Source organism: Molossus molossus, unplaced genomic scaffold (genome assembly GCF_014108415.1).
Source record: "Molossus molossus isolate mMolMol1 unplaced genomic scaffold, mMolMol1.p scaffold_m16_p_10, whole genome shotgun sequence".
Lineage (NCBI taxonomy): Eukaryota > Metazoa > Chordata > Mammalia > Chiroptera > Molossidae > Molossus > Molossus molossus.
Window position 1 is genome coordinate 96,383,881 of NW_023425345.1, and position 19,295 is coordinate 96,403,175.

The 19,295-nt window shown below is 43.3% G+C and overlaps 1 protein-coding gene across 1 annotated transcript in view; it reads left to right on the forward strand.

Moving 5' to 3' along the window:
• Positions 1–19,295, forward strand: part of ATP8A2 (ATPase phospholipid transporting 8A2) — a 253,312-nt gene that overhangs the window by 128,282 nt on the left and 105,735 nt on the right. Inside the window, exons 16-22 of the mRNA XM_036251558.1 lie at positions 1,655–1,730; positions 8,691–8,796; positions 9,522–9,604; positions 12,434–12,483; positions 14,637–14,706; positions 16,680–16,764; positions 18,051–18,190. Coding sequence (XP_036107451.1) covers positions 1,655–1,730; positions 8,691–8,796; positions 9,522–9,604; positions 12,434–12,483; positions 14,637–14,706; positions 16,680–16,764; positions 18,051–18,190 — 610 coding nt within the window. The remainder of the gene's footprint in view (positions 1–1,654; positions 1,731–8,690; positions 8,797–9,521; positions 9,605–12,433; positions 12,484–14,636; positions 14,707–16,679; positions 16,765–18,050; positions 18,191–19,295) is intronic.

Genomic DNA, 19,295 nt, shown 5'->3' on the forward strand with positions numbered 1-19,295 from the left:
TTATTCCTTTTAAAGTACGAATAATCTTTCTTTGCATGTGTACCCCCATATTTGTTTGCCAATTTATCTGTTGATGAGCATTTGAAGTATTTTCACCTTTTGGCTAGTGTTAACAGTGCTGCTGTGCACATTGGTACACAGTGGTGCTACACAGTGGGTCTGTTTTCAATTATTTGGGGTATGGACGTAAAAGTGGGATTGCTGGGTCATGTACTTACTCTATGTTTAACTTTCTGAGGAACCGCTAAACTGGTTTTCATAGTAATTCTACCGTTTTACACTCCTACCAGTAATGCATAATGTTTCTGCATCCTTGAACCACTGTTAATTAACAAAATAATTTAAAAAAACAACAACATTCCAATGAGTATAAAGTGGTATCTCATCATAGTATTGATTTACGTTTCCCTTAGGACTACTGATATTGTCTGCTCATGTTTTAATATTTATATACTAACAAAAGTGGTCAGTGGGGTGTGTGTGTGTGAGATGGCAGGGGCAGTGTGGTTGATGACGAACTGACTTGCCTGTGGGGTGATCAGCAAGGGTCTGCTATTTTATTAGAGGATTCCTGGATGTCAGTGTCTGTGGGTCTTTCTTGTGAGCTGATCAGTCTTCTTCTCATGAGAAGAATCCTTTTGTTTTCTGCCAACGGCTATAAATGTGGCTGCAGCTGTTACGGGAGCTGAGTGGAAGCACAGGGTTGGTGATCATATCTTTCAGCACAGACCGGGTTTCACTTGAAACTCCTGCTTTGGGAGGATGCCCTACCCTACTCCTGTTTACCCAGTGTCCCTGGGTCCAGGGCTACTCTGGTTTAACCTCTCTAAAGATAAACCTTTCATTTCTTTCTGGTGGCAGAAGGTTCAGTGACCTGGCTGCATGGGATGAGGGAGCCTGACCCCCCTCAGATGGACTTGGAACATGTCCTGTTTTCCACCTTCCTTTTATCTATCTCGCAGGCGCCCCAGCGGCCATTTCCTCAGGTTCACAAGGTTTTGCTGGGGCATCAGCTTGCATTTTGGGTGCTTCGCTTTGCAAGCTATTGGTTTCTGTCTTGTCTGCTGTAGTAAGCTCTGGTATCTATTCAGAGTTCCGACTGACATCAACAGTGTCGTCTCTTCTTCCACTCTCTTTGTCCTGAAGAAAGGGTTTCAGGAAGGAGTAGATGCAGGAATATAATTAACATATCACATTTTCCTCAGCGGGGTAGGACACAACCGTAACGTTGTTTCTTTTCTCATGATTTGCCTCTTTCTCTCTCCTATATCCAAGCCCTGGCCATAAACGGATGCATAGCTTGAACCCAATGATTCCGCATACTTTGCCTGAGTTGAGAAGCACTCTTGCAGGGTTTCCTAGTGGGGGTTATACAGAGACGAACTAAACTGATAATATCCAGGGTTGATTCTTTTCTCTGTTTCTTCTCCTTGTAGCTCTGTAGTTGTTTATAAAAACTTATAAAATATTTTAGAGTCAAGTTAAAGATTTCCTGTCACGAGGTTTAAAATAATATATAGTATTCCAAATCTTTAAGAGTTTAATATAAATATGTGGGCTTTTTAGGTGTGGTCTTTTTTGAAGACAGATTTGGCTTTGAATTATCTTAAAAGAACTTTTGAACTGAATGAATCTTCCCTGTTCTCTGCCACAGCCGGATGCCTTGTCACCCCAGTGAGTCGTGTGACTTTGATGACCCCAGGCTCTTGAAGAACATGGAAGACCACCATGTAAGGACTTTAAGTAGCATACCGTGTTTCTTTACTTATGGGTAGTGTCTTGAAAATTGCAATTCTGGATGTGGGGAAAAGATGGAGTCTCCCTTTTATGATGCTAGTCCTTCAGGGAAGTAATCTTAAACAAATGCTTTATGGTGAGCTCTTTTTATCAGTTAATATAAAGCTGAATTCAGTCTGTGGTCAAGTTATAAAGCAGCACAATAAGATTAAGCCGAGTCTTATCATGGACTTCTCTAACATTTTACATTTCTGTTGCTTTGTTTCTACTTTAGTATTTCTGCAGTACTGTTTCTTCACAGTTGTGAATCCACGAGGTCATGTATTGTAAAAGTGATTGCAGTATCCGTTGACTAGGATGATGTAGGAAACAAAAGTAAAATATTGTAACATGTAACAGTTATAGCATCCTACTCGTGCCAACCAGTTGACATGTATTTCCTGTGGCACTTGAGTCACCTCAGGGGAGGGAATGGGAAATTGCATAGAAAGATCAAGTTGGCCAGGAGTTAGTTACCCAGCAAAGGAATGTAGAAATGAGACTTGTATCTTAAGTCTGTTTGAATCTTAACTATGACATCACATTATCTCAACTATTGTAACAAACCAGAATTAACTGCAGCATTGCATAAATTTATTTTTTAAAGGCTACTCTGAAAAATAGCAACTTAGAAATGTATGAAAAAATCAAAGCATTTTATATCCAGTTTAATCTGTATACATTAGATCTAATATTATTCTTTTTTAAAAAAAAAATTTTAGTGTTAAAATTAGGTAAATGAGCAAAATTAAAACTTTATCTTTCTAAAATGTTGTTAAGAGATAGATAGTTTTGAGACTTTCTCTGAATATTCAGCAAAGAAATTTTCTTTCCTCTTTTGCTGTTAGTTAGGGACCACCTTCCTTGCATTGGTTCTCAAGTGTGAGTGTGTGAGGCACCCATGTCCATGGGCTGAGATGCAGACATTCTGCCTCCACCCCTGGTGATGCTGATGAAGTGGTCCCAGACTATACAGAGGATGTTGCTGAAGTCCATGTTCTGTGTCACAGCCATTGATGTGGTCCTTTCTTGGATTTTGATCTTAGAAGTGTATCCATCTTCTAGGCTAAAGGTTCTGCAAGCAGAAGAATGATGTTTCAGAAGAAATTTCTCTGGAGGAGTGTAGTTTTAATCAAGATGTCAAAGAAACAGGTGCACTGTGGTGACTTGGTTTCTGAAAGTAGATTCAAGTATTCTGAAATTGTATTTAGGTTGCAGGAAATAATGAAGGTGGTTGACTGAATGTGTCTGTTCAAGTCACGACGGTGAATGGAAAGGAGAAAGTGAAAAGGTGACAGAGAGTCTTAGGAACATGCTTTCAGTTTAGTTTCACAGTTCGTTTTCCTAGCATAGGTCAACAGGAAAAGGCAGCAGAGGAACTAGATGAGCATAGTGTCTTGAGTACTGTGGAATCGCAGTGTTGGCTTCAGAATAGCAGCAAACTGTTGGATCCCTGTTTAAATGAGAGACTCTTTTAATTATTCATTTATTTAGCAAAGAGCATAAGGGCCTAATTTATATCAAATACTTTGCTAGGTACTAGGGAAAAGAGATGAATAAAAACCTCTCAAGGGATTTCTGTTAATTGGGGAATCATACATGTAAAACCATTAAGAGCCATTGTACACTTTTGCATCTTAGGGATAGATGTGATGTGACTCCCTGGAAAAGTGATTTTGTTTTGTGCACACGGAGGAGTTTTTCTGACTTTCTTGGCCTGCAGGGGTCACTGCAATGCAGTGAACTACAAGCAGACACTGCTGGGAGTGAGGGGGAGCATCACAAGGGAGCAAATGCTGCAGATCTCTGGATGCAGCCCAATTTATTTGCAAAGTGGTTCCCCAGGTTACATGGTGTTTTAGGTAATTATTTCCTGGAGATGGTATCTCTGCTGACCATACAGCTAAGCCCAGTATATTACCTGTGTCTCGCTTTTTTCAGCAGAGAAACATCAAAGGAGATACAACAAAACAAGTTCATTCATGCCTGGGCTTTTCACCCATTGTTTATTTTGGGGAGTGTTCCAACCCTTTGACAAGCAAACCTTATCTATTCACACATATTTAATACATTCAGTTCAGACAGGGTGGTGTTCCAAACTTCTAGGCAAACCTTATCTATTCACACGCATTCTTTGATCCTTGGCTGACCAGGTCGCGAGAATGCATATCTCAAGGTTACATTTTGTTCATCCACCAAACCCCCAACCCTACAGAGTTTGATCTTGTCAGTGGGTGTTATGGCTACATAACTGTTTAAATGTGAGCAGTGTGGCCACTCGTACTGAATGGTATTTGCATGGACCTAGATGTGGGCTGGCATGGAAACCCAGTGGCCAGGGGAAAATCTTTGAAGAAGAGGTTCTTGGGAGATCCCCTGTACCTGCTGCTCTGATCCCAGTGTTTGAAATCTTTAAATACTCAACTTAGTTAATTTATGTACACATATAAATGCGTTCTCTGAAGCTGATCCCACCTTTGTGTGTCCTGGGTTTTTTGTTTGTTTGCTTTTTATCATCAATCACGTGCTCTTGAGCTTGTCCTCTCTTGACATTTAGTGGACACTGAGCATGGATAAAGACCCTTCTAATGAGCATTTCTTGTCCCATGTCAAGGGCATACATTTTAGGAGGAAACCCCATTCTTAGAGAAGTTAGTGAACTTCTTTTTTTCTTTCTTGCTTTACTCCTCACCTTTGACTCTCCTGAGCTGAATTTTCTTTTCTAGTGGGAAGGCCAGTGAGAGTAGGGGCAGCTGTAGCCCTTTATGAAGAGGAAGTCATGACCTAGGCGATAGGCATAAGCATCAGTGAAAACATGGAGACTTTTAAGGATATTTTAATGTGGATACTTACAGTTCATTGAATGCTTAATGAGTCCATGGATTGAGGAACTTATTTTCTATTTTTTAGTAAAAGCCTACTTGCCTATATTTAACATTTTTTAAAGCTTTCCAGGATCCTTGAATCCTTCTGAGGTATTCTTCATCTTGGCTATTGCATTAATTAAGCCCTTTGACCTTTAACATTTAGCTCCACTACAAAGGATGAAGACTATAGACTCCAATATATTACTTTGGAAAAGTGTGGGATTGAATTCAATATACCCACTGGATGTTTTAAGCATTTTTTAAGTTTTATTTTAAATTACAACTTCTATTCAGTATTATTTTGTGTTAGTTTCTGGTGTACAGCAGAGTCCATTGATCACTTGGTTATTTTGCCAAAATGTGGTTGAACAAGGGAAGAAGCCTTTTAGGGTTTTAGCCTATGGATATCCCACATTCTTATCTAAATTCTCTTGGGACCATTGACTAAAATAAAACATTTGAACCAAGAAAACCCTTACTTTCTTCCCAAGGGAGTACTTCCATCTGCTGTAGAATTGCTGTTTTTCCTGGGTCATCATTTCTGATTTTCTGGGTCCTTTAGAACTGTGTTTTAAGTTTTGTGATAGCCAAGATGAAATTTGCCTATTAGAGAATCAACTCTAGGAATAATTCATGTGGTCCCTTAATTATATTGCTTACCAGTGACTTTCTATTTGTGGAATAATTTTCCAAAGATTTGCCAAAGAAGAACACATAACTTTATTTGAATCATTATGTGTAGGACTTCTGTGCTTGAGTTTCCAAGGAGAAATTATTTGTATATGTACATTATTTATATACATTATAGCTGCAAGTTGGAATGCAAGACAGTTTTAGATGGTAGGGTTTTCTGCTATTTTTTTTACACTAAATAAATTGAATATACTCATTTCTAGATATTATAAAACATTTTGTACAGATTAAAATCTGTTAACTGGTCCGGCTGGTGTGGCTCAGTGGTTGAGTGTTGACCCTTGCACTAAGAGGTCACTGGTTCGATTCCCAGTCAGGGCACATGCCCAGGTTGTGGGCATGCAGGAGGTAGCCAATTGATGTTCTCTCTCATCGATGTTTCTGTCCCCATCTCTCTCCCTCTCCCTTCCTCTCTCTCTGAAATCAATAATGGAAAAAGAAAATTAAAATCTGTTAACTGAAGGACAAATATTGTGTGATTATAATTATATGAGGTACCAAGAATAGAGATAGAGCAGAATGGAGATTTCTAGGGGTTAGAGGAAAGGGAAAAGGGTAGTTATTGTTTGATGGGTACAGTGTTTGTTGGGAAGATGAAAAAGATTTGGGTATAGAGAGTGTTGATGAATACACAGCACTGTGAATGTATTTAGTACACTGAATTATACACTTAGAGATGGCTACAATGTTAAATATTATATGTATATGTTTCCACAATTTCTTTTAACATGTAAAAAGATACACACACACACACACACACATGTGCGTGTACATTCTCCAGTATATAATCAGTTCTTTGAAATTATAAAGCATTTTTCTTCTTGAAAGTTAGTGAAGAAAGTTTACTTTCAAACACAGAGCACCTGTCTAAATATATTACACACATCCATATGCTTCAAATTAAATGTGTTTCCCTACCCTAATTTGTTACAGAATGTCAGGTTAAGTAGAGAACCAAAGGTAGATTAATTTTGTCTTGGGGATACTTTTTGGTCTTCAGGAATTTTGTCTGGCCCCTCCCTCAAGGTGGGGACTTAATTTGAGTGTCTGTGCAACTCTTCTTTATAATACTAAGAAAATATTTTACTATCAAGTTTATTTATTAGCTATTGAATCTAAGACTCTTTTGTTGTTTCATCATGGGAAAGGTGATATGCAGGACTAGATAGTTCTCCAATGCAGAAGGTAATTTGGAAGTGAAATTCTGGAATTAAAGTGATTTTGGATACCATTTCTTAGCCACTCTTGTGGCACAGGCCCTGGGGAATCAGTGAATTCTCTCCGGGTGAGAGTTCACCGACTGTAATTTGATGTGTACTCCCTTTCCTGGCAGCTGACGAGACATAGCTGTGCGAACAGTTGTCGTCTGTTCAAACAGTTGCTCTTAAATCCCATTAACAGGTCAGAGGAGAGACTAAAATTATTAAAATTGTTAGTCACCATCAGTTTGTGACTAAACAAAAATAAATCCATAAATAAATAAACAAGGAAAGAAAAGAAACTCCATAGAAAATAGCAAACACCAGATTGTGTCCTGAATGTGAAAACACAGATCCATCTCACGTTCATAGCCAGCTGCCTATTTGTTTCGAAGTGAAACACTGAAGATAGTGATTTAAAGATAACCTCAGGACAAGGAAGCCTGTGTCACCTCGTCTTTGAACCTCATTCTGAAAGTGCAGACAGGTGAGAACTAAACAAGTGTATATACTGGGAAGGAAAAGGGAAAGGAATCATTTGGGGGTGACATCATTGTCTGCCATGGAAACCTAGGAGAGTCAGCCGCACCTCGGAGAGCAAGGAAGAGTTTAGTTACCACTGGATATTGAATTAATTTATAAAATTACATGTTTTTACTTACATATGAACAGTAAACTCTTGTACAATATAATGGAAATAAGATTGCACTCATAATATAAAAAGCACCAGCCTCACATATAGTAGGCATGCAGATATTTTTTGAATGAATAAAAATTAATCATATATATATGTGTGTGTATATATATTTTATATGTATATATATATGTGTATATATATATATTTTTTCATCCTCACCCAAGGATACTTTTCCATTTATCTTCAGATAGAGTAGGAGGGAAGGAGGGAGAGACACAGAAAGAGGGAGAGAGAGAAACATTGATGTGAGAGAGATACACTAACTGGTTGCCTCCTGCACGACCCTGACCAGGGCCAGGGACGAACCACAACCGAGGTACATGCTTTTGACCGGAATCACACCTGCGACTCGTTGGTCTGAGGGCCGATGCTCCAACCGCCAAGCCAAACCAGCCAGGGCTTAAGCATTAATATTAAAAAATTAGAGATAAACCACAGAACTTATATGCATGAATGGGTAACCAATGGACATGGACAACAAAGCTGGGAACGGGGCAGGGGTAGGAATCAGGAGGAGGGTGTCAATGAGGGAAAAAGGAGAAACATCTGTAACAAAAATAAATTAATAAAAATAATTTAAAAATATTTATAATAAATTAATGAATAAAACATGCCAGCACCCATATTTAGAAGTTTTAGAAAACCTTTAATAAGTAGAAACACATACATACTATCTTAGATGGGTAGACAGTATTAAGATGTCATTTCTCCACTAGTTACAAATAGTCTAATCCTAATGAAAAATGTAAGGATTTTGTGTGGGGGGTGGGGAGGACCAAGGAATGTATTGAATACATACCAACGACGATTTTGGTTTTGTTTTTTAAGAAACGTGGTGGGCCAGGGGCACTGCCATGCAGGTCATAAGAGCACGAAGTCAGAGTGCTGAGTCAGTTCTTACCGTGGTGATCTGGCAAAGGTCTGAGAGCCTTCTGTCGGCGCAGCCTGGGCGTACATTCGTGCGCAAGGCAGACAACCTTGGAGGGAGCATGTGGGTGGCAGGGGGCTGGGGCATCCTGGGATGGGGCCCTGGCTTCCTCTTTGTTCTCACCTGACTACATGGGCTAGCACATCGAGAACAGTGTTCCGAAAGAGGAGTGACAACAGCCTTTTTAGATGTGCTGACTGTTGAACGAAGCCCAGAGGATAAGTAAATAGAAGAACTGACTGAAAGTGTGTGAGGGGCAGTGATGGACAAGTAGGAAGGGTGACCGTTGTTGGAGGAACTGCAGACCCAAGTGGCAGGTAGAGAGGACAGGAGGGTGAATGGCAGGACATGGGGCTAGATGGTGAGCAGGTACCAGGTCACAGGACCTGGAGTTCACCCTAGGACCTCACCCTCTGTTCTAGAGGGAGCAGGAAGCCATCACAGGGTTTCAGGCAGGAGATGACTTGAATCTAACTGCAATGTGTGTTGGTGGTGGTGTAACAGACGGATTCACCGTGTCCTGCTTGTAGCCCACAGCTCCTTGCATTCAGGAGTTCCTCACCCTTCTGGCCGTGTGCCATACCGTTGTTCCTGAGAAGGACGGAGATGACATCATCTACCAGGCGTCTTCCCCAGGTGAGGCCTCATGGCCCACGTGCCCTGCCGTCCCCTTCTCTGGAGCCTTGGGGGTTTGCAGTTACCTGTGGGAGATGTGACGGTGTACCGTGCCCCACAAAGACCCCGCTGTTTGTCGCTGGCCCCACACAGTTACAGGCTATGGCTGGACGGGTTAAAACCATAGAAAGCTGGTGCTGGCTCTGCCGACTCCAGTAACACGTTGACAGCAGGCGGGGGCCAGGCCATCTCGCTTTTCCAGCAAAGTTGTCACTCTACACCGAGCTCTCAAGAGTGAGCGCGGTTGGCTTCCTTGCTCACCCAGTACCCACCGTAGACTGTCCAATGCTGGTGAAGCTGTGTCCTGGACACTAACTCTTCACCCCCCCCCCCCCCCGCTGCTCTGTGAACCCCACAGCGCTGGGACTAAACACTGCCTCCCTCAGGGAGACGTTAGTCAGAAAGTCACCGGAATATCCCTTAAGTTCACTAGAGAACGTGCCGCCAACCGAGGATAGTAGGTACGTAATCACTCTTGTCCCCATGAATTGCTTTTGGGTCCGAGTCTTCAGAAGTGACCCTGTCAGGCCCCTGGTGGGAGCGGGCACCTTCTGTACCCCGAGTGCACACGAGGCCAGGCCTCTTTAACTGGTGTGGGTTCTGCTCATTTGAAGAACAATACTTGCCGCGCAGAATTCTGGCGTTACCAGGGGTTAGTTCATGTTTCATCAACTCTTGATTGACAGATGAAGCCGCTTTGGTGAAAGGAGCTAAAAAGCTGGGCTTCGTGTTCACAGGCAGGACGCCGTACTCCGTCATCATAGAAGCGGTGAGTGACGTGCCTGGCACCTCTCCACCTTGTAGCTCACCTCCTTTCTGAGGACTGTATTTGAAACAGCATGTCTATTGTAAACATGGTAGCTAACTGTCTATTTTCTTTCTGTGAAAAAGTGGGCCTGTTGATAAACTAAGGATGTTCTGTGATTTTATTAGCTCATTAATACTGGTTTTGCGTTTGCAGTACATTTTCTCTCCCAACGCCGCCTCCCCAGAAGGGCGAGCGCGGTGTGGCATTATCTGCAGCGAGGCGCCGAGGAGGCCTCCTCTTGGAGCTGTGACAGCTGGGAAACAGCTCAGGCCCATGGCTTCGGGGGCGTCTGCGCGCCCTGTGGCCGCGGTGCCCAGCTGCTCTTGTACAGAGAGGCCTTGGCCCCCCGGCCGGGAGAGAGAGGAACTGGCACGACGGATCCTTTTTACATAAATGACTTCTTATTCTTCCCTAGAGTCCAGGCATTGATTTATTTTATGTTGTTTTCCCCTTACTTTCTCTCTCAAGAAGCCTGAGGGAGAAATTTAAATCAAGGAACACACTTGACGGGCAGCGGGGGAAGTGGGTGCTCAGGACTGGCAAGGCACTGGCGCTGTCCGTGATGCCCGGTCGGTGGGGCTCACAGACTCCAGTCTGGGTCGATGAGGACCTGGAGCGTCGCTGCCCTCTCCCTCCTCTGCCTTTCTCCCCCCCTCAGTTTACGTCCCTAGACCTCTTCAATGCATTTGAAATTCACTTCTACTGTATAATAGCTTGACATTGTTCCTGACTTAGCAGTAGTCTATTTTTTTATTTTCTTACATGCAAAACCTATAAAATATTATACTTTATACAAAGTGCCCATTTCCTGACATTTTTCAGTTTCTTTTTTTATGGAGTACAGAGATCAGCCCATATTCATTTTGACTTTATTTCATACAGCTGAGGGAATGTAGCTTCGGGACGTGTGCGGTCATGAAAAGTGGAACGAAGTCCTGACCGAACGTAGAATTTTTTTCGTAGAAGGCGTTTATAAATGTCTTCTTCCCTTTCGTTTTCAGGACCCTTTTATTTAGATCTGTGTGTAGGATGTTCAGGTGCATGGGCATCTGCATTGCCTCAGTGGGATCCGGAGACCGTGTGGACTGGCCGGGCTCGGGGAGAGAGTGGCTGCTTGTGCTGCATTGACAGCGCCGGACACTTATGGGGGCGCTAGAGAGCCCACTGACCTCACCAGGGTGTTAAAGCTGATGAAAAGGGGAGGGGGAGCTCACTGCTTGGTCATTTTATTGAGCTATTAATGCTATATTTCTGAGAGTAAAAAAGACCTCCTGATTAAGACTTATAAATAATAACAGTTTAAAAATGCTATTCAACCATTAATACCGGGGGTATTATCAAACCACATGTTCTCTAGGTGGTTATAGCTATTTGTATGATGTGGCCTTACTGATCATCTTAGTATCTGAGTTCTTGGGCTGCCCCCGGGAGTGGTTGATATCCCAGCAGTGCAGAGGGCTCCTGGCCATCACAGCCCTTGTGCCCAGGAGGCTAACAGTGGGCGCAGGGATCCGACGAAGTTGGGACAGGCTGAGGAGACAGGGAAACGGTGGCTGCAGGAAGAGGGGGTAAGGCTGGCATAAGCGGATGGTTCATTATATTTCGGGGTGCAAAGAGAAGTGGGGAGTGTTGTGGATGGGACAATAACGATTATTCAGTGCTACCAAGTGTCAATCGTGCACTTGGTAATTTGCGTGTTACTTCATTTCTTCTCTCTAATCTAGGGGACAGGTACTATCTCCATTTATAAGAAGGTCACCTACTTAGTGGAGACACTGAACTCAAACTCCTATCTGTTGAATGCCAAAGCCCACCTCCTTTTCACTGTGGTGTATTGGAGAAAGAGAGACAACATTTAATCAAAAGTTTGATGCCTGGCCGGTGTGGCTCAGTGGTTGAGCATTGACCCATGCATCAAGAGGTCCCCAGTTTGATTCCTGGTCAGGGCACATGCCCAGGTTGTGGGCCTGATCCCCAGTGGGGGGCATGCAGGAGGCGGCCAGTCGATGTTCTCTCTCATCCATGTTTCTACCTCTCTCTCCCTTCCTCTCTCTCTGAAATCAATAAAGAAAAAAAAAATTGAAAGTGGCACATATGTAATCTGGAATATTCTGGGGAAAAACTGAGAGTATTGAGGTTCCAACTTTGAAGAACCTGAAGAAAAGGACATTTGATTAATTGCCCTAAATTCTGATGCTGATTCATAATTCCTTATTTCTAAATCTAAATTCTAAGAAGCTTTGAATTCCAAAAGTTTTTTTCTAAATTTAGGACATAGGCATTTGGAAGTGAAACTGAACCAGAGCTGACACAAGGCTGTTTATAGTCTTTACGAATCTCAAGTGTGAATAGTCATGTATTTTGCAGACAAAATTGATGTGTGGTCTTACAGAGTGTTGCCCCGAGGATGTTATGTGTATACTTCTGTAAAACGTCTTAAATTCTGAATTCAGAAGTATAACTGGCCCCAAGGTTTCAGATGATCCTGTCCAGCTTGTGTCTTTTATTTTCATGTCTTGGAAGTAGCTATGCAGCCAAAGTAACTAGAGAAAAATGAGAAGCTTTTACCAGAAGGGGGAGCTATGACCCCACCAGATTGACCTGTAGGAAAATAGTACCTGTTGAAAAAGCTTTTGCAGGGGGATAGGAAGGAGAGAATGAGAGGGAGAGGGAGAGGCAGAGGGAGAGAGAGGAGGAGAGATGTGTGGAGAGGGTTATGACAGAGGAGACAGTTGTTTTGAGATTTCAGTATTTTGCATCTCAGGTAAGAGCCTGTTTTTCTTTCTTTAGATGGGCCAGGAACAGACATTCGGAATCCTTAATGTCCTGGAATTTTCTAGGTATGTTTCTCTTTTGTACATTTGAAATAAAATACATATATATACATAGAATAACTTCATCAGAGTGTTTGCACGATGGTATGATCAAGTATAGTACTTACGGATTAAATATAGTTCATGTATCTCCACAAGCCCTCTTCTCTCTGGAGTTTGTGACTTTCATTAGAGAAAGTGAAGTAGGTAAAATGTCTGTCTTTCTTTTTTTCCCCAAATGAAACGTTATGCTTCCGTGTCCTTTCTCTTTCGATTTCCAGAACCTGATGTTCTTACATCAGGAACCTCAGACAAGTCTGCATGATGTGGAGTATGTGGTGAGACAGGTGTCCCTTGGCTTCCCCAGGCCATCTGAGTACTCCACGTGGGATCTAGACACTGACAGAGGGCAGATAAAACCAGTTCATCCCAGACAGGCTTCCTCTGAGCAGGGTAGTTCTCCTGAGCTATTCAGACTCAGTCTCCCCCGTGGAGCTTATTTCACTTAAGGTCTGGGAATACTTGTTGGGTTGTTTGTTTCCCTAGATCACTCATAGGTTGTTATACAATTATCGTGATGGTTTGGTTTTTCCCCCTCATCCTTAACATTGAAGTATCCAATGACTCTCTTGCTATCTCCAAAGCATCTCTTCCTATTATTAAAATTTCCTGTTATTAAAATAAAAAGGTCAAAGACTTTCCGATGACCTTTGATAAATGATTCACAAATTGTTTGCTCTGTCTGCTTTATAAGCTATTTGGAAAAGATCCATTTCTTTACCCTCTTTTAGCAAACTCTTTCCAGCTCTAGACTTTAGTTTTAGGACCACAAACTTGAACTTGGGTGGGTCAGGAGTCCTGAGGATTGAGCCGTCAAGGGGAGAGAGGGTGGTTGAGACCAGCAGCAGTTCTGCAGGGAGTAGGGGACAGGCCCCTGTGTGGGGCTGAGGGATGTGCTAAACATCTGTCCCGACATGTGGCGCCCCCTCCTTGTGCCCTTGTGTGACGGCATTGACTCGGGCCAGCAACTATTGGACAGAGGATGAGAAAGGGAGTTAGATAAAAACAGGTGAATATAGATGGAGATATGAGGATGTGTTTAAAAAATCTTATGGGAGAATAAGAGGGAACAAAAAATAATTTCTGGTGGTAGTTGTGGTTCTATTTCATTTTAGTTGACTCATCTTTTTCCAGATGCCACTTAATCACTCCCCTGAAGTGGCACCCTGGCTTTACACAGAGACTGCAGTGCGGGGGGAATAACGTTGCTCAGGCACTTGCTCACGGTAGCTGAGAGAGAATTCGAACCCAGGTCAGAGAGAGTGCTGTGTTAGGACACAGCAGGAGTTTACACAGAGCTAGAGAGAGAACGGCCCTAGTCTCAGGAGCTTACAGTCCATGGAAAATCGCCTTATTGAAAAGCCAGAGACATGGGGGTCAAGGCCTCACCATGGCTGGGGTGTGTTTTAGGAGGGGAAGTGTCTGCAAAGGCATGGAGGGACTGGGGAGGGAGAGGGTGTCTCCTGGTGAGCTGGCAGCCGGGTGTGGGCGAAGAGGGGGCCGCAGGGCTGGCTGGGAGTCGCAGGAAGAGGGCTCTGGAGGCAGTGGGGAGCCACTGAGGGCTGGCTTCGGAGTGAGGGTGGGTGTTGGGGAGAGCCCAGGAAGGGGTGTCCGCGTAGGACTGAGGGTGGAGAGAGCATGGCCAGCTCAGGTAGGGGTCTGTGGACTGGCCGCTTCTTCCGCCCCTGTTAAAAGACAGGAGGAGGAACTTTTGAGTTAAGTGGAATTTTAGTGAAGCGTCTCCACTTTGGTCTTGCTGGTCAGGTTACTTGATATTTTTGAGCTGCAAAAGAAAGAAAAATACTTTTACAGAGTATTGTTAGAAATGAATTAGATGTACATAGTAGATGCTCAAATTCTCCGTTTCGGTGTCTTCTACACATAGCTATACCAGTGAGTTTTTATGGCGGGGAAAGGAATAAGTTTTTGTCCATTTTATGTAAATAAATAGAACAGGAGATAGACAATTAAATCCAGCTTTGAGGAAAAAGGAAGGGACATGGAGCTGGTCCCTTCAGGGTCTGCCAGACCACCTTTGGTTTGTGTGGTGTTTAATCACAGGACATGGGTCCCCTAAAGAGACCAGTGAGAACTTTCCTTTTCTTTTTTCACACCTACAGCGACAGAAAAAGAATGTCTGTGATTGTTCGAACCCCTTCAGGACAACTCCGACTCTACTGCAAAGGGGCCGTAAGTACTGACTAGTCCCGCATCACAGACGTTCTTGGTGGCCGTGTCCTTCATCTGCTGCTTGTCCTAACCCTGTCCTCCTCATTCCCCGGCCCTGTGCCCCAGGTCGAAAGGCTCCCTCAGGTCGGCCGTCAAGTTAACCTGGTCATCGAAGCCCACCGAGGGCCACGGTGGTTCAGGCCAGGGTGGCAAAGACGGCCAGTGACATGTTTACTTGTAGCCAACAGCTGGTTTCGGAGGCAGGAACTTGCTGTGTCATGGAAACTCCCGGGAGTATACATTCTGATTCCAGTTTGCCACTATTGTGTGGTGACTTTGGGAAGATAAAGCAATTTGTGATAATCTTTATACATACAGGTGGGCAAAACGTAGGTTTACAGTTGCGAGTATGCGAAGCCGAGTTAATAAAGCTAGTGTAATCATCATCGCCTGCTTGCCTTTTTCCACACGAACAACTGTAAGCCTACTTTCGCCCACCCTTATGATTACATATGTGAAGGTTGTATATGTGTATGATGTATGTATGTGTGTACTTAAAACAGCTACTCTCAATTTTTATGATTTATTTTTTTTATTCACCACAGAGGATTAGGTGGTAGGCACGAGGGTCTTGTCCATTTGTGGCCTCATTTTTACTGCCCCCTTTGGTCAGTTTCCTAGGTCAGACTTTTGGTCCTGTCTGCCTCCCAGTAATCAAATCTAAAAGTGTTATCTTTGAGGAAAGATGTTATTGTGTATGAGACTGACTCACAGAACTATATCCTGTTAAATTACTGTCCTATGTGTCGAGGAAAAGAATTATTAAGTTCATTTTATGAGCCTGTGTCAAGAGTATCAAGTTGAAAATCCTACTAATCTTTACCAGTTGTGGGAAGAGGCATTGTCTTATTTGAGTACACTTAGCTAGCGCTTTTCAACATCTGTAACAAAAATAAATTAATTAAATAAAAAACAATTTTAGAAGTCCACATAAATATATCTCCCATATCAAAAAAAAAAAAAAAAAAAAAGGAGTACTGCATGGGAATTCTAACAGCATTTTATCTGGGCCCATTAAAGAATTCTGTGTTTATAGTAACAGCTAGAATCAAGGTCACCTAGATTACGTTCTCACATGATAGGCTTTGTATGCTTTTCACTTGTCTGTTTGCCATCAGGAGATGCTCCCGTGGATTTTATTTCTATGGGACCTGGTTCTCTTCCACCGAATTCGATTTCTTTAAAATAAAATGGTGTCCTAGAACTGCCCAGTTTATAACGTATTGGATGGATCGCCCGTGCCGTCCAGTCCCGCAGCCCTGCTTGTGGGTCATGGGAGCTGTCAGAGGGCGATGGGCTGTCTCCCAGCCACGTGCCTCTCAGCCTGCCGGGTTCCCTGCCCGGTGGGTGGTGCCCTCGCCCGCCTGTTATGAGTTCCTGCAGTGTCAGGGAGCACGAGCAATTTAGGACGTGCGCTTTGCCCTTCCCACTTCTGCAGAAAGGTATATAAACCTTGGTGAGCTTTGCAAATGTCGGGGAATGGGGCACCATTGTGTCCTGCGATGTTCTGACACCCTGGTCCTCCCCAACATGGTTTTTTACTTTTAAAATTTTAGTTTTCAATTACAGTTGACATTCAGTCTTATTTTATATTAGTTTCTGGTGTACTGCATAGCGGTTAGACAATTATATAATTTACGAAGTGATCCGACAATAATTCCAGTACCCACCTGGCACCATCCGTAGTCATTACAGTATTCTCGACTATATTCCCTAGCCGTACTTTACATCCCCGTGACTGTTTTTATTTTGACACATCCATACTCAGTTTGTTTTCCAAAGCTCATGGCTGAATCCAGCTGAGAACTGTATTTCTACTTGCGCACTCAACAGTGCATATAAAATACACACCATAGAAACAAAGCTGTGTTTAGAATGCTGACCGGAAGGTTTACCTAACGGTTTGCCAATCTCACTGTTTCCTTATTTTATAGGACAATGTAATTTTTAAGAGACTTTCAAAAGATTCAAAATACATGGAGGAAACATTGTGCCACCTGGAATATTTTGCCACGGAAGGTATGTGAAATTTGGAAATGTTATTTTTAACCATTGAGGTCATACTATCAGGTGTCTGTGACCGGTGTCTGGGTAAGCAGTCATGTTCTGAATATACATGTCACACTCGTAGGAGTATACTTTTCTAAGGCTAACCCCTGTGCCCGTCCTCCACATTCTGTGTCCATGGCAGGGACAAGGTGGTGGCGAATTCCACGCTCAGTTACCTACATATGACTCTGCTAACTCTCGGCCGACTCGACGTGTAGAATCAGCTCGCAGTTATGGTTCCCTTTCTTGGAAAACTCATATGTTATTTTCCCGTCCCTCTTGTTATCCTTATGACACCGGCTTACCCAGTGTGAGGGGTACAGAAGAAGCTAATGGTTGAAGGAAATAATTCATTGGACTCAAAGAGGAACAGGAAAAAAGTTCTCCGAAAGGCTTTAAATAGCACTGAGGTCAGGTTTTCCTGCCAGTGCGTGTGGTGAAAGCTGGAGCCTTGCTCAGGTGCTGACGGCTGCTTCTGTCCGCGTGTTCCTGTGGCTGCACGCACGCGTGTACATGCGCACACACACGCACACGCACGCGTGCACACACACGGCCGCTCGAGGTCTGGATCTTTCCCGTGGTGGCACGTTGGGCTATTATGGCTGTCCTGAGACGTCCTTCCAGCCCCCTCTACTTGCTGTACCTGCTACTGCACTTATAAAGATGGACTCTGCACACCTCATACTTCTCCAGGGTGGGGATTCACTCTCATGGCTTCTTGTGGACTCTCAAATCTATAGAAAAGGTGGTTTATGTTAAAATACAGTAGAGTTGTTTTTTTTTAATTTTAAAAATATATATATTTTTTACTCCTCACCTGAGGATATTTTCCATTTTATCATCAGAGAGAGTGGGAGGGAGGGAGGGAGGGAGGGAGGGGAAGAGAGAGAGAGAGAGAAACATGGATGTGATGGAGCCACATCAACTGGTTGCCTCCTGCATGGCCCTGGTCTGCTCAGGGACAAACTGCAACCGAGGTACATGCTCTTGACCGGAATCGAACCCTCACGACTCATCGGTCCGCGGGCCGACGCTCTAACCTCTGAGCCCCACCGGCCAGGGCTACAGTAGAGTTGTTTTAAAATTTTTAGTGTGTGAAAGTTGAATGAGAGTGACCTAAAGGGCAGCTGGCTTCTTTAAAGTTTTGAGCAGGCTCACGCTGGCATGAAATGGAGTGACGTTAGCTAGGCGGTAAGGTATCCCGCTCGGCCCCTTCACTGGCGGCCTCATCTGGGTACACTGTGGCTGTGTTGCAGGCCTGCGGACTCTCTGCGTGGCTTACGCTGACCTCTCCGAGCGCGATTATGAGGAGTGGCTGAAAGTCTACCAAGAGGCCAGCACCATCCTGAAAGGCAGAGCGCAGCGGCTGGAGGAGTGCTATGAGATCATCGAGAAGGTAATTGCACACCCTCAGGTCCTGCTGCCCAGCCCACCTGCCGCACAGAGTCTCTGAGCAGGAACCCTGTGCTATCGAGTGATGTTCTCTTTCCTGGCAATTAACCATTAGCTTTTAATCATTTCTTACTTTGTTTTAGGAAACACTTAGTTTTTATGGACCGTCTGAGGCCTAGCCAGCTAAGCATTAGTGATGTCTAAAGAAGTTTCAGGTCGACACAGCATCAGCGATTTTCTGGGTTTGCCTAAGATTAGCCTTAACAAGATGAGCTCACCCTATTGAGTTACAGGAGCAATCAGAATCCATAGGCCGGGAGGACATTGTACATGCGGAGGATTTTCATACCTACTTATTCTAGTAAGGTTTAAGCTTTGCCATTTCTAGTCCATGTTGCCTATCTTGATTTTGTTGATGTTGTCATTTTCAGTTTATTCCAAGACATCAGGTAGCTTTCTACTATTGGCTTCATTCTGTTAAAGAACAAAATGCAACTGAGTGAATTTGAAGATCCTGTTGGCTTTACTAAGCAATTCACAAATGGGGCAGCACCCATCTAACAACTCTGAAGGGCTGAACAAGCAGAAGGTTTTTATGGGCAGAAGGATATGTCAGGGGACTTATTAGCAAAAGAAAAGAGAGGATTATTTTTAGGCTAGGTCATCCTTTGTAGGGAAGGGACTGGCAGGGGGTTTATTATGCAGATTACCTCACTAGCATTTCTCAGGAAATTCCTGACTGATTGGTTTAAAATTTCATTCCTGGGAGAGGCTAAAGCTGCAATTAGGTTAGTTATTAAGTTTTGGTTTAGTGACATGGCTTAGTAATAGTGACTCCATTTTGGCCTGTAGTTTAGTTTTTTTCTTTTAACCTCAAATCTGGGAGCTTGATTTCAACTTTTTCTGTCCCATATCAGTGACCATTGGTCCATCCAGTTTTCAGTTTCTTGTAAGTCTGGAGTCATCCTTGATTGCTTTTTTCATTCCTGTGTGGGAGTGTGTGTGTGCATGTGTTGTTTTTTAATTTTATTTCCTCTTTGCTTTTTTTATACTCAGTTTCTGACGGGAGTAGAACTGAATTCAAGGGTTTATTTGCCCTGCTTTACCAG